Source organism: Epinephelus fuscoguttatus, linkage group LG20, assembly GCF_011397635.1.
Source record: "Epinephelus fuscoguttatus linkage group LG20, E.fuscoguttatus.final_Chr_v1".
Lineage (NCBI taxonomy): Eukaryota > Metazoa > Chordata > Actinopteri > Perciformes > Serranidae > Epinephelus > Epinephelus fuscoguttatus.
In genome coordinates, this window is record NC_064771.1 from 8,018,501 (window position 1) to 8,033,710 (window position 15,210).

General features: G+C 40.7%; 1 protein-coding gene across 11 annotated transcripts in view; it reads left to right on the forward strand.

Moving 5' to 3' along the window:
- Window positions 1-2,546, forward strand: part of LOC125880435 (protein shisa-6) — an 84,525-nt gene extending 81,979 nt beyond the window's left edge. For 8 of the 11 annotated variants that reach the window (XM_049562911.1, XM_049562915.1, XM_049562917.1 and 5 more), the window contains 2 exons: window positions 123-226; window positions 455-2,546. In XM_049562911.1, coding sequence (XP_049418868.1) covers window positions 123-226; window positions 455-1,351 — 1,001 coding nt within the window. In that variant the 3' untranslated portion in view covers window positions 1,352-2,546. The remainder of the gene's footprint in view (window positions 1-122; window positions 227-454) is intronic. The other 3 variants (XM_049562912.1, XM_049562920.1, XM_049562922.1) reach the window with 1 other exon arrangement.
- The last annotated feature ends 12,664 nt before the right edge of the window (window positions 2,547-15,210 follow it).

Below are 15,210 nucleotides of genomic sequence, written 5' to 3' on the forward strand. Positions count from 1 at the left end.
TTTATCCGATTTCTCCCCTTGCATTCTAACACCTACCCGTGTTTTCTCTTGCTTTCACTCCCTGAACCTCCTCTTCACCTCTTGCTTCTTTTTTCTTTTATTTATTCCCGTCTCTTCTGCAGCAGATAAAGAAGTCGAGGACTACTACACTCGTAAGCGCCACCTGCCCGACCTGGCAGCAAGAGGCACTCTTCCCTTGCATGTTCTCAAAATGAGTCAAGAACAGGTGGGTACATAAGTGCTTGGTTTAAGAGTGCAGCCGTCTAAACAAGGTCATGCTCTTTGCTTTTTATGCATCTGTGAGGCAAAGCAAGTGTGCTATCTCTGAGTCTCCAGATTTGAATTTGTTAGAAGCTATAGCTGGTCTTTCTCTGCTTCCTGCAGTAGTGGGTGGCAGAGCCTTTTACCTCTGCATTTGTGAATAAACTCACCTCATTCATCTTTTGCTCAACAGCACCGGGAACAGCAGCAGCTCCAGAGCCAGGCCCCGCAGTCCTCCATCTCCCAGGCACCTTCCCAGTCGCAGTCTTCACAGCAGTCTCAGCAAAGGCAGAGGCCTCGTCGCGTCCAGAGGGCCATGTCCCAGGATCGCGTCCTGTCCCCACAGAGAGCCCCACAGCAGGATTATAGCATGTCCTCTAATGGTATGTCCCCATACGGAGGCAGGATCCTCTCAGACGAACAGCTCCTGTCTGCCGAACGCCTTCGATCCCAGGAGCGTCTTCTTCCACAGGACCGCCACACCTCCCAAGATCGTCTGTACTCCAAGGACCGCATATACTCCAAGGACCGACTCCTGTCGCAGGATCACCTCTACTCAAAAGACCGCCACTACTCTCAAGAACGCCTCTATTCACAAGATCGCCTGTACTCACAAGACCGCCTCCTATCCCAGGATCCCCTGCTCTCCCCGGACAAGCTGATGTTGTCGCTGAAGCGCGGCATGGTTAGCAGCATCTCCGGCGGGTTCCGGGGCAGCGACAAGTCAATGTCGCGTGCCATCTCGCACACAGATGTGTTCATACCAACCACGCCACTTATGGATCGCTACAAGATGACCAAAATGCACTCCCATCCCAGTGCCTCTAACAATGGTGGTGGTGGTGGTGGTGGCGGCGGCGGCGGCGGCAGCAGCAGTGGGGCAGCAGGAGCGGGAAGCACCGGGCACTCCAACACTTTAGCCATGAATCAGACAGTAAACAAGAGGCAGGCGTTTGCCTCCAGACGGACTCACACTGTGGAACAGCTCCACTACATCCCACCGCACCACCAGCAGCAGCAGCAGCAGCAGCAGCAGCAACAACAGCCACAGCACTACCGCACAGGAAGCAAGACTGAAGTGACTGTGTAACGGCAGCCAGGACTACCTGAACTGCACTGGAAGGAGCACTGTTGTGTGCCAGGGGGGTGGGGTTGATTGAGGTATGTGGGTACACTGGCCTTCTTTAAGAGTAGGATGGTGGCGATTTCACTTTCTTTGACTGAGGTTCCTGCAAAGTCAGACATTCCAGGACCAAGAACATCCACTAGCTTACTGTGAGAGACCGGAAAAACGAGCTACACTGTACACCGTATACACAGGCCCAGCTAGATCTGAAGCCAGAGAGGGTCGTGGATGGGGGAGGTGTGGTATTATCCAGCTAACTTGCCTATTATTTCCACTGTCTTGATTACCCTATTCATCCACAGGCTACGGCCTCATTCTGTGTATGTTTTAGTGAGAAAACACTGATTGTGTCTGTTTAAGCCTTTATCGGCCCCCTTTGTCCAACAAATCTACTCTGTGACCTTTTCTGGCAAATCTTAAAGGGCTTTGCATGGTTAAACACATAGACCGACTCCTCCGTGACTTCTGTTGTGCAACACAACACCACCACAGGTGATGAACAAGGTTGAGCCTGTAATAACTTTATAAATATATAAATAAATGAATAAAAAGACAACCATTTGTACGCCCTGTCCGACTCATAGCTCTAGAGAATCTCAATGAGAGAAATTGAAATGGATGTTATTAGCACTTCTATTCGGTGCCTCTGACAGATGTTCCATTTCTAAAAATGAAGTGGTTTTGTGGGTTACAAAGCACAATCAATAAAAAAATATTCTGTTCTTTTTATGATTTTGTTTTTGAGTTTGAATAGTGATGGCTAGCTTGTTTTGTTCTTAAAGCAATGGCAGGTTTTTTTGCTTCCAGTAGACGATTGTAAATAAGCTATTCTAGAAGCAGTACTATGGACAAGTCTGTACTGGATGGACTTTGTATTAGACTGTCTGTTTTCAATAGATTCTTAAAAAAAAACAACTATAAATCATCACTGTTTCGTGAGTTCAGAATAGAAACCCACTTAACCAAGTATTTGACAGGATAAATTAATACTCTACTGTGTGTGTCTTTGCAAAACTGTTTGTAGGACGAGAAGTGAATGAATGTGTCGTTGATAACAGATATACCACTGTTCATATTTGGATGTAGACTGTGTTCCATTGACATCTGAGGAGTTGAACATCATGGAAATGGATTATAATGCTTGTTATAGTAGGGTCAAATAAACCATCCATATTTTTCTAAACATTCAACATTGTTTCTTGAAAGATGTCTGTGTTGTGTGTTTGATTCTAAAAATGGATACACCACATTACCACTGTAAGTTCTAGGTGTGCAGTCATATTTAAGTGAATTGCAGTGGAGGGAGAAATAACTTTATTGGTTGAGTTCAGTTCTAGCATGTGGAGTAAAAACCAATCTTCCTTGATAAAGTGAAATTAGACTGTAAATAAGACTGGAGGCAATGAAGGAGGTACATTACACAACTTAATGGTGTGTTTGCAATCCAAGTAAGCAACCAGCTTACCAGTGTTTTACTGACCTGAGGGGTGTACCACGAAGTTAGATCAGTGGATTAGTGAGGTATGTTGAGTCTACAGGTCTTTTCAGAACAAATGCAAATAATCAGTGCAAATAAACCACACAGCAATCAAAAAACTTGAGCCCATCTATCTCTGCAAGGCTATTCACACCAAATCTGAAACTATAGTTGTCTGCTGTTTCCTGTGAATTTCTAATTTCACATTAATATTGATGTTAATCTAGCAAAACAGTGTCGCCTTTGACAGTTAAAGATTTACAAAGACAGTGACTATAGGGAGAACATCTGGTGAAGCAGCTGCACTTGCTTTTGATGGTAAGTAGCTGACAAAAGAATATTAAACATACTTCGCTGTCAAGGTAACCTAAGATGTTATTTACAAGTGCATTAGCTAATGTTATACTTGTCAGAAATAATATGTCGTTGTAAAAGGTATATTATAAAACCTGACAATATTGGATAAGCAATACTGTTATATCAATGTTTATTATTATCATATTATTGTTAATACCTGCAGTGGAAGCATATGAGCTCACTGGCTTTCCTTGAGAAAGCCACAGAGCCCCTGAATTGTTAGATGACAATTTTAAACTGACCGTTAAGCTTTGTATGCATCACACACACATAGCCCACATATGATAAACAGATCAGCGCTCCAGTCCAGTCATAAATGATGAAACCCAGAGCAATAAGCTCAGCATTTACATTTATTACAATAACATGACACATTCGTGGTCTGTTTCATCCCCAGTGTGAAAAGGCCTTAAAGCAAGACCTTTCAGTGTCATGAAGGTGGCTCTAGCAAGATAACCATTGTACCATACATTATGCCGCACAGCAAACCTGGTCGACACCAGCTTTTGCTCAAAGTTTTGGCTTGAAAATGGCTAAAAAACGCCTCTAACTAATCATCTCCTCTGGAAATAGTATCACTCTGAAGTATATATCAATCTATGAGTGATACAGATTGACAGCTGAAAGAATATGTTATAATGCAAATTTACTGAGCAGTAATGTCACTTCAGTAATTCCACCAAACAAAACAGTGCAATTACAGTAGCACAAACTGTATGTTTCATGTTTTGTTGTTGTTTTTCACCACAGGACCGTACAGTATGTCAGTACTGCAGAAAATCTGAGCAAGAATCTATTTCATTCACAAGGTTGTGTTGCTCTCACTAAACTACTAAATGTGTTTGTTCTCTGGCCATTTGCCCGCACTGGCTTTAAAAGAAGCCGTCTATAAAATCACAGGTAGCATTAAACAGTAATAGCTCACTATACTATTAATCAGTATGATGTTTACTTGTATATGAAATGTGGTATAATTCATTCAAACCATAACATTACCACTTTAGATTATGTTTTTATGCTTGGTCCTGATTTACTGGAGTCCATTTCACACTGCTGTTACAGTAATACAACACCAATTAGAAAACTGATTAGTCTGTTGTTGCTTATGAAAGGTAATATTTAACCACTAATTCACGTTAAATCTGCTGCATCAAGTTTAAAGTTTAAGAGCTGTAGAATGTGCAGCTGTCATGTTAGAAATATAGTGAGTGTTAAAATAAATATATAAACCTGTGAATTTACACAATTAGTCATTTTATGCCTGCATTCCTTTCTCACCTTGATTGCGGCTACAGCATTTCTTGTTACTGCAAATTTTTTTTTTAATATTCTTCGAAGGCGGAAGTGAGATAAGATAAATAATATAAGATATACTTTATTGATCCCCCAGAGGGGAAATTCAAATATCACAGCAGCCCAAGACAAAAACAAAATGACATTCAATAGAATAAGATAAAAGAGAAAAAATAATAATAATAATAGATGAATAAAAAGATAAAATGAAATAAAATTGCTACATCATGATGAATAAAGTGACTAAAAATGGCAGACAAAGTGTTGAATAAAATAAGTGTCAATAAAACAAAGTGTCAGCAGGCGGCACATGATGAATCAATTTAAGAGTCAATGACGGGCTGAATACACCATTTGACTCATTTCATGGGAACATACAGCGCATGAAGAAGACATCCTGGTTACCAGAGCAAGTTGATAACAACCTTTGTGATACCGGGTATCTCTGACTGGGGTTTTAGGGTTTGTTCAGCCAGCTAAGGCAAAGAAAGCCCGACTTGTTTCAGGAACACCACTCCTTACGCAACAAAAACTGCCAGGTTAAGGAAAGGAAAACATTGTAATCACTGTTATAAGAAATTATTGTTAACTGTTAGAACAACACAAAATGGTGTTAGAGGCAGATATTTTCAACAACCACTGATTACGCCATTTGCAGGACATTAAGTTATAACTTCGTTAAAACCAGGCTAAATGTCCCTGATTTGGTTTAAAAGTTTTATGTGACCATTGTTTCAATGTCTACATTTCAGTATGTACTACAAGACCTGCTTTACATCAAAATAAATTACAGCGTTACTTAAAGCTGAGCACTGAGGTCAAGCTTGCATTTGCTGATTGGCATCAGCTGCTTCATTCATGCTTCAGCAGTTGTTTGTCTGCCAGCTGACTGGTAAGGTCCAATTATATCTATTCAGGTGTACAGCGTGAATGGACACTATGACTCTGCTGCAGCTCCCTCCACCATCCCAACCCTTGTAACTGCCTCGATACTTCGAGAGCGTTTTTCAAAACTAACTACAACTGTAAAGTATGAAATGTCAACGTCTTGCCTCAGACTGAAATGGGATCACTGAAGTGCTGTTGAGACAAAGGTTATTTAAAATCTGTCACATTTCTATCAAATTTACCTGCTTTAACCGAGCTGTCTTTTGACCTGCTTAACTGACTTAGCTGAAAATTTTGGCTAAAATTATTTATAGTAACCATTGTTTTAGCAGAATTTTGGTGGCTGTACCAACCAACCATAACTGCATGCATTTGATCCACCCCAATCTCCTACTTAAAGGTGAAGTCCACCAATTTTTCAAATAAGGGTGTAGTGACTGTGTAATTTTGTAAAATGACTGATCATTATGAGTATTATTCAGCCTATAAAAACTGCTGTGTAGTGTCTTTTGTGGGTCTGGAGGAACTTTATTAAGTCTGACAAAATTATAAATTAATAATATCAATAACATATCAATAATATCATGAATTTTACTTGGAGGCTATATATTTATAAAACAAAGCCTGTATTACAAACTGGAATTTAAAGGGACAATTCACCTCAAAATCACAAATACATATTTTCCTCTTACCCCTAGTGCTATTTATCAATCTAGATTGTTTTGGTGTGAGTTGTCAATGGTTGGATATAGGCCATAGAAATGTCTGCAATCTTTCCAATACAATGGAACTAGATGGCATTTGGCTTGTGGTGGCCAAAGTGCAAAAAAAAAACAAACAAAAAAAAAAACATTTGAAAAGCACTAACATCTCTCTCCAGAAATTAAAATGTGGTTTTTCAAGATAATCCACCAATGCAGAGACTATTTTCTTTCCACCAAAGTACTGCGCAGAAGGAAGTGTGCATCTACTTGTGGATAAGAGGCTCAGTCTTGTGACAAAGTGAGATGTAAATGTTTATGTCAGCTAGCTCAGTGGTACTAAGAGAGCTAACGATGCATGCTTCCTACTGCGTGGTGATACCGTCGGCAGATGTAGTTCAGGAGAAAGAAATTTGTTCCTACATAAAACTGCTCTCAACAAGGTCTGTGGATTATCTTCAGTTACCAGATCATGATTTCTGTAAAGAGACATTACTGTTTTTCAAATGTATTTTTTTTTTTTTTTTTTTTTTGGCGCTTTGAGCAGCACAAGTCGAGTGCCATGTAGTTCCATTATATTAGAGAGAAGGCAGACATCTCTATGACCAATATATCCAACACTCTGCAACTCACACCAAAACAGTCTAGACTGATAAATAGCACTACAGGTAAGAAAAAAAATATGTAGTTTGGATTTTGGGGTGAACTATCCCTTTTAAAAGCATGGGCATACACTATTGATTTGCATCATGGGAAGTGTAGTATATTTTTTTGGATCTTGACCCATACAGACTTTATGGAGCTGGGAAACACATTCCCAGGAGTACTCTTTAAGATTTTTGTCGCAGTATGAGAATGTGCTTCCTGCTTTGCAGCTGAACACAAAAATAGGTTGTTTTACGTAGCTTGAATAAGCGTCCAATCGTTTTCCTAGCAAGGATAGTTACCAAGAAAGTTTTAAATTCAATTTCTTCTTCATAACCTCCAGTTAACGAGCTTGCGGTGTGTAAACAGCCTTTTTGTCCCTGCCCACTGAGGTGTAACGCAGCCAATGAGATTATTCCTGCCTCCAGAGCAGCCTCAGAAAAATGTTTATATAATTACAACTCCAATCTGCCAACTGTAAAGGTTTGATTTTACAGAGGTGGGGGTCACACACCTTATCTGACAGTACGTCAAAGCAAATAGCACATTTTTAACTGACAGTTTCCCCATGATATATGGCAACAGTGTTGGCCAGGGCAGTACTTCAATTTGACATCTGAATTAATATGGTTGACTTTAATGCTGGTCAGTGCAATTTCAGACCTTCTTTAAATTCATGGCAATCCATTGGCGCGAACGACAATTCTCACAGCAAACAACAGCGCCTGCAATTGCACTCCTCCACAAACACATGAGAGGGAAAAAAAAGGACAAGAAAAAAAGCAGAATAAGTTTGGGTTTTCAATTTACACTGATCCTCAAGCCCATCAGCATTTAAATGAAAATATGAATCTGCAATCAAAAAGAATCTATGGATGGGAGAGCAGCTGAAGCGTGAGAGGTAAGATGGTTACGATAGCCTGGGACAAACACTGCAACTCAAGCAGAGGGAGGAGGAGGAAACTAGCCAAGAACAGGGCTTTCCATAAAATAATCAGCAGCTTTCAAACTGTCTTTCCACTTCTCATATGGCACAGGTTTTTAACAATGTATTTCATTACCCATCTCTTCCACTTTTAATGCAAACACAATGCCGGGACACAGGGCTTATTTTGTTGGTTAAAAATTTAGTTTGCACTCTCTGTAGTTCTCCATTTGTCCCTTGCTTTTGCAGTCCTGGTGGTGCTGTCAGGGAGCACTATCAGAGAGATTGTCGTGTCTGGATTTGAAATAGAAAGAGGTCTTTCAGTTTCGATCCACAGAAAGTTTTCCAGTTACATTCTGAGGATGTAGTTTTGACAAAGGAGAACTGAGTTATTTCCATTCTGGATTTTATCTTCCTCATAGACAGCTTTAACTGGATGGCATGACCACCCTGATACAATTGCTGCTACACCAACTGGTAAAAATAATTGGAGGCTGACATTACTGTCTTTAAGAGGCCATGACATGCTCACTTTTTAAGACAGGTATGCAAAAGCAGTCGTTCTTGTGAAATGAGATAGCCTAAGGCATCCATTGGTACCAACCTTGTTGGCCAGCTCATTCCTATGCCCAACTTAAACACAGCTATTTTGTCAGTGGATGTTAGCATCAGTCACCGACGCACAGAGGCACCCTTCATGACGATACAATACACACAAGGCAGCGGCAGTTTGTGACACTGATGCAGCAGTTTGTGACACTGATGGCAACTACTGTGGTATAACAAGCAAGAAAGTCCGTATGAGGCAGGTGGGAGGAGAGGTGGCTGGGTCAAACAAACCTGGGACTTTCACCCAAGAGCCAGCTGTTTGTTTCCAGTGTGAAACCAAAAGTCAATTGAGTTTTTTTTCTTATAATAATGTAGTATACTAGTATGTGTAGAATGCTGTGTTAATGACACATGTCACATGACATACAGTATGTTCCTTGAAATGACATAACACCTATGGTCATGAGCTCTTGGTAATGACAGAATGAGATCATAGATACAAATGGCCAAAATGAGTTTCTTCTGTGAGGTATCTGGGCTCAGCCTTAGAGATAGGGTGAGGAGCTAGGACATTCAGAGGGAGCTCAGAGTAGAGCCTCTGCTTCTTTGTGTCGAAAAGGGTTATCTTAGGTGGTTTGGGCATCTGATCAGGATGCCCTCTGGGTGCCTCCTATTAGAGGTGTTCTGGGCATGTCCCACTGGTAGGAGGCCCTGGGGTAGACCCAGGACATGCTGGAGGGATTACATATCTCATAAAATGTACATTTTCTGTGAAAAGTGAAGTGTATTCTAAAAACATAATACATGTCCCGAGTTTAAACTAAAATGCCATCCCTGAATGTCCAAAATTGGCGCAGTGGTGTACCTAGGCCGTATTTGATATGTAGGTTCACTGACAAAGCAGGAGTATTCAACCAGCTGGGATGAGAACATGTTATGGTTTGCATAGCTTGTTGGGAAGGGAGCTAAGTAATGGTCTAAAATTAGGCTAAATTCGAGCGTGGGAACAACTCAGGTGGTCATTTTCAAAGGGGTCCCTTGAACTCTCATCTCAAGACACAAAACATGAAAAGACATGAAAATAGGTTCAATGGGTACCCACAAGTCTTGCCTAAACTTGAGAAGGCTTGTTCCCAGTAAATGTTTTGTTCACTTCAATCAATGTACTCCTTCAAATTAAAGCTATATTTGTCTTTTTAAGGAAAAGGACAATCGGCCTATTTGGAGAACAATGTATAAATACATAACAAAAAAATAAAAAAGGATTGTTGTGCAACCCAAAATGTTAACTGCATTAGTCTATGTACATCAGGTAATTAGTAATATTAACTGTATAACAAGAGCCCAAAGAACATTAGCATGCAATTCCTTAACACTCATATTGACATAGTTTTCTACAAGCCTGTATACTACAACAGCAAAATTGACATCCTGAAATTCAGTTTTGGCTTTTGGTGTTAGTGTGCCACCACAAAATTTTAAGTGGCCTCCTCTGGTCATTCTGTGGGCACCGCTGATGGTTTGGTTAAAAAACACTGTATTTTCTCACTTCTGGCGTGCAAACTGTAAGAAAGGTTACAGATCTTAAACCAAAATCTTGTAAAATAAGAAGCATTGTGCTGAACTCTGAGCTGACTATAGAGGGGAAAGATTTTTTTCAGTTTTTTTTAAATGAAATCTTCTGTGGATAGCTTGCAAAAGGTGAAAAGGACATTACAGAACACATCCGCCATATCGAGCAGACGTAGAGCCGACTGTATTATGTTCAAGTGCATCATTTCTTTAGTCACTTGAACCAGGATTTCAAGTGCTTGTCATGCTCCTCTCCTGCCACTTTCTCTTCCTCAATCACTTCTACCTGCTGCACTTCAGAATGGCTGGCAGTTAAACTCCTTCTTTTTAGTGCACCACATGCTGACCCTACATCAAGTAGTGCCAATTGATATGAGCAGCACAACCACATGCATCACACAGACAGTAGTAGTTAAGGCGAGGTAAGCTAATTTTCAAAGCATATTTCACACACAGAAGCAAGTTTTCAAAATAAAAAGGATTAAGATACAGTAGTCAGGGTGTGCCAATACAAGCCAGAAGCCAAATGATGCCACACAACACAAGCATTAATAACCTGAGCTAATATGCAATTCCTGTGCCTAGATGGGTTTTAAAAATACATCAAATTCAACAAATACACACGAGACGCTACAAAACACAAACTCAACAATAAATACACAACGGACAGTAAAAAGCACAAACTCAACAATAAATACACAAGAGATAGTACAGAACATAAACTCAACAATAAATACACACATTAAGAACACAGAAGTCAACAAGATAAATACAGACAGAACAAAAACTGAGGTCACTGAGCACCTGAGGAGCCTGATTATGTAAGCTTTATAGTTTAGTTGAAGATCAGTAAATTTATAAAATGATCAAAACTTAACATAAATACTTTATGAGTACGTGACAATAATGTGATCTTATCAGCCTTCCTTACAAAATTGTTATTCCTCAGTTGCTGCTTTTGGCCAAGTGGCAATCTCCAGGGCTGAAAAATGAAGCCAACATGCAAGTGCCAAAAACTGCAGTTCCTTAAACAACTACTTGAGGCTGAAGCCAGACAGTCCCCAGGTTAAAATGTCAACTCTACAGCAGATATAAACATGTTCACAGCCTATTAGAAAAAAATGTTTTAGTCTCTATAGCTAATTCAAACATTAAGGACATCTAGACGGGGAGTTAATCTTTATATAACTTAGTTGTTTACATTTTGTTAAGGCTTAACTATATGCATAATAATGGGCGGGCTGCTTTAAGTCTGTTCATAGCATCTTCAGCTTCTCAGCTAGATTGATCCCTCACTCCTCTGCAGCTCTCCACAGACGGCAACAGTCAAAATGTGGAACTTGAGGCTTCAAAGCTGGATTCCACAAACCAATGGGTGATGTCACGGTAGCTATGTCCATCATTTTTACAGTCTATTCTTGTGACCAGAAAGAGGTTACACAGTGACAATTTGTACTACAACATTGGGTGCGGTTACATGATGGCTTCTCATTCAGAATGAAATAAATCTGAATGAAATCATTCGGAATTAAAGTTTTTTCAGTTAGTTTACATGAGAAATATTCATTCATTGAGGGTTTACACGGGAGATCAGTTTAATCGCCTTTATTCGGGTCTGCGCAAGGTTTGGGGCAGGGAAGGTTTCTGATTGGATAGGGGGCGGGGCGGATGTTACGTGTTTACGTTTACCAGAAGAAAACACTGTAGTCCTCATTCCGGATAACAAGATGCTTGACGACACCGTTCTTAGTACGTTTTTCGGGCTTGTTTTGCTTATATTCTTGAAGCAGCGGTACAACAACAACCTTGTTCTGCCAATGCTTCGTCTGTTGAGGAGGAGAAGGGAGGTAGAAGGTCGAAGAAGGGAGATAGAAGACCTTAGCCTGAGCGTCAGACTGAAGCTCCCAGAACCTTCAGTCTGACATTGCCTCCATTAAGGGCAATTTACAAGGGGGAGGGAATTTGATTTTTCCCTAACCAATCAGTAGAGATCAATGACTCACCCAGAATCTGACGTCATTAGTATCCATGCCTCGGGGGTGCTGAAAACAAGCGAGCATTGCCCGTTTAAAATGTCTCCGTCGTAGTGCATGCCCAGCTGCATCGCCGCTAAATCCAGTTTAGCAGCTTCCTTAATTTGGTCCTCCATTAACGCGAGTAGTGGCGAAATACCTCGATAGCATCGTTAATGGGGTCTGTAGGATCTGTAGCGGTCACCATTGTTGCTATCCTCACCAGTTACCCACCGGCGTACAGCTTGACATCAGCGTGGCGCTGATTGGCTAATCGCTAGACCCGCCCCCACCCCCGGCGTTCATTGGTCCGTCCATCGTTTGGACGAGATAAATCGCAAATTCATTGCAGTATGCCAGACCAGAGATGCAAACCTACTCAGTTGAGTGGGCGGGGTCTGTGGTCTGGAACTAGGCTAAGAAGACCTTGCTGTAGCGAATGGAAACCGGTTAGTGCAACGAGTCTGACTGCTCTATCTCAGCCCGTTGCTATACGCGCTATATACGTCATCGTGCCATGCGCAGAAAGACTGGAATGAACTTAAAGAGGAATGAGTGTATACAATTGTGAGAAATTCTTTCATTCGGAATTAGAAACGGAATATCCCAGCCCCTTACATCAGAATGAATTTTCAATCGCATTGGCCATTTTCAATCCGAATTAGGTTTTTACAAGATCACTTTTAATAGGAATGAACTTTCATTCCGAATGAAAAGGGAGTTAAACTGTCCATGTAAACGCACTCATTGAGTTGATTTGGACAGGGTAACTGTGGCTTGGTTGTGCAACTGACCATCGTGTTGGCTACAGAGATATCTTGCAATCTCATGCTGCTCTTTTTAACATCTATTTGCTACAGTTTGCCATTGTGCCTTGCCATCAATTAAAGGAGACACATATCATACTCATCACTGAGTACTATATACAAAAGAAGGCTGGTCCTTAATAGCTACAACAAGAGAACTACACACTAAAACTGTGTGCCTCAGTAGATCAGATCTCTCTCATTTTAAACTGCTGTTCATTAGAGCACATCCATACACTGGCTAACTCTTGATAAGCTACCAGTAAATACTGAGCTTGGGAAGACTGCCTTCAGCACTCTGCACCTTAGAAATGAAAGAACTTCAAAGGACCTTGAAGGACCTTCATTTGCAGCATTTTGTTGTGTGTCTCATCGGTCTTCTTATTTCTTCTGCTGTATTCTGGTTTCTCTTGCTAAAGAGATCTTGATCTCAATGAGGTTACATAATTAAAGAAAGGACCAAAATGTCCCCAGATGTACACTGCATACTGACTGGCAAACAAAAACAATAAAAAAAAAAATCCCTGACTGCCCAACTTGAACTGATCTCAGTTGACCGAGGGGTCTCCAACTGATAATGAGAATCAGCAACTCTTAGGGGCCAGCCGTAGGTTACATGGCTGAACATCAACATTTCAGGTGGCAGCAACCCAAGACAAGAGCTCACCTCAGTGTGAAATTAATAGAGGAGTATCCATGTGTAACCAAGCACGCAGGCTCTTGCATCAAGTAGGTCAGGTCTATCTGTGATCTGTTCAGGTGGGGTGCAGACGGAGATGACCTAACAAAAAAACCTTTATATTATTTTAACAATAAAAGGGTAATATTTCTTTGACTTTGTATAATCCACTGACGTCTTTGACAAAAGCTTTCCTTGGAACTTTTTCTTTCTTTTTTTTTTTTCTGACCGAGGACATAATCCCTATAAAGACAACATGTTCTCTGGCTTATCCAGAGTAATGTGAATAGTTTTTGATGGAAGCTTTCAACACTGTGAGCACCACAGAATGAAGGCAGTAATCTCAGACAAGGAGATCTTTTTACTGACCCTGAACTGACTTTTTAAACATCTCTAAAATTTTATTACAGACTGGCTTTGATTAGAGAATTTCCCAAATGTATCTTGGAGGGAAACACCAGCTAAATTAATAAGTCTAATGTTATTTCCATGGCCTGAGAAGATTCAATCAGTATTTGTGAACATGAGCTACTCTCTCTCAAAGCCAGAAACCAGAGAAGTAAATGTTTAACTTGAGATGTCATCAAGTATAAAATCTGGAGCTGCTCGATAGACAGATTTTGTGAACCCACAGAATGTTTTTTGTCTTTTTTATACCCAAATAATTTTTATTCTATTGTAGTGTTCTTGGATCTGAACATTCCCCTGGGTGCTCTGTGTCATCTCTGCCATCTTTCATCATTAATATGGAGCAGTTCAAGACTATATAAGCTACCCTATGTCAATCAATCATGTATGTGTCACATGAATCATCCAGTGAAATGTGATCCCATCAGCTTCTCCAACTTATGCACTTTATTTAGTCCATATTTGCCTCTTCTTACATTGTAGGCTGCTGCTTTATAATTGTCCATGTTTCCGGATAGATAATCCAAACAAGATAGTGGTTATGGAATGATTTAATTGTAGATTTGGATACAGTTGCTTCTATTGTTTTACAAATTAAATACACCACAGACTCAGTGAATTCATCGACATGGGCAAACAGGAACAAGACAGTACCTCACAATCCCACTGTCACACCAGTCCTTATTCACTCTCACCAGAGTCCTCTGCTCATTGGACCTATCTTCTCCACCTGTTTACATCTGAAAACCTTGACCTGGCTCGCTAGCAGAGGTCGGCAGGAGGAGAGTTTACGGACTTGAGTTGATTTCCATCCAGTTGAGCAACTTGCAGCCACATGTGACCACCATACAACATCAACCACAAGAAGCACCACCAACATAAAACCATAAAATAAGCCCAAATTTAGCTGCGCCAACAAGAGACAACTGGAAACATCCTCATCTACGTCACAAATGAGAGTTTTAGCACTCTAGTTTTTGGATTTGGGAGAGAGTTGTTCATATTTACTCACATTTTTTGGTGTGTCTTAGGCGATAGGAATAGCGTATGAATTTTGCAAATGGACGTAGTTCCCTTTTAACAGATTGAAAATTCAAAATCAGACAAAAATAATAATGACTGGAGCTATACTAGTCACAAAAATGTGTGTTGGTACACACGTGCCAGCTTGAATGTGGATGGAGATAATCATTGGCATTATGAGTCACAGTAAGCTCCTAACATTCACACAGTAGGTGCTGTTGCTGTGACTAGTTTCTGCCTGACTGCTGTCCTCTCCTCGCTTATCTCCCTGCATGCAGGACCCAACCCCACTTATTTGTGATAATCCACAGATTGTAGGCAGCTAACAGACATTTGTTTTACGACAGATGCCAGATTCAGATAAACATTTAATTAGCAACTCATCAGCTCTGTCAAAGCTAATTACCCCAGTCTCCAGCCCTCGCCAAAAACTGCTCCTCTCACAGTTGGTCTGCACAGCAGCTGACTCTGCTGGCTGTGGCGGGACA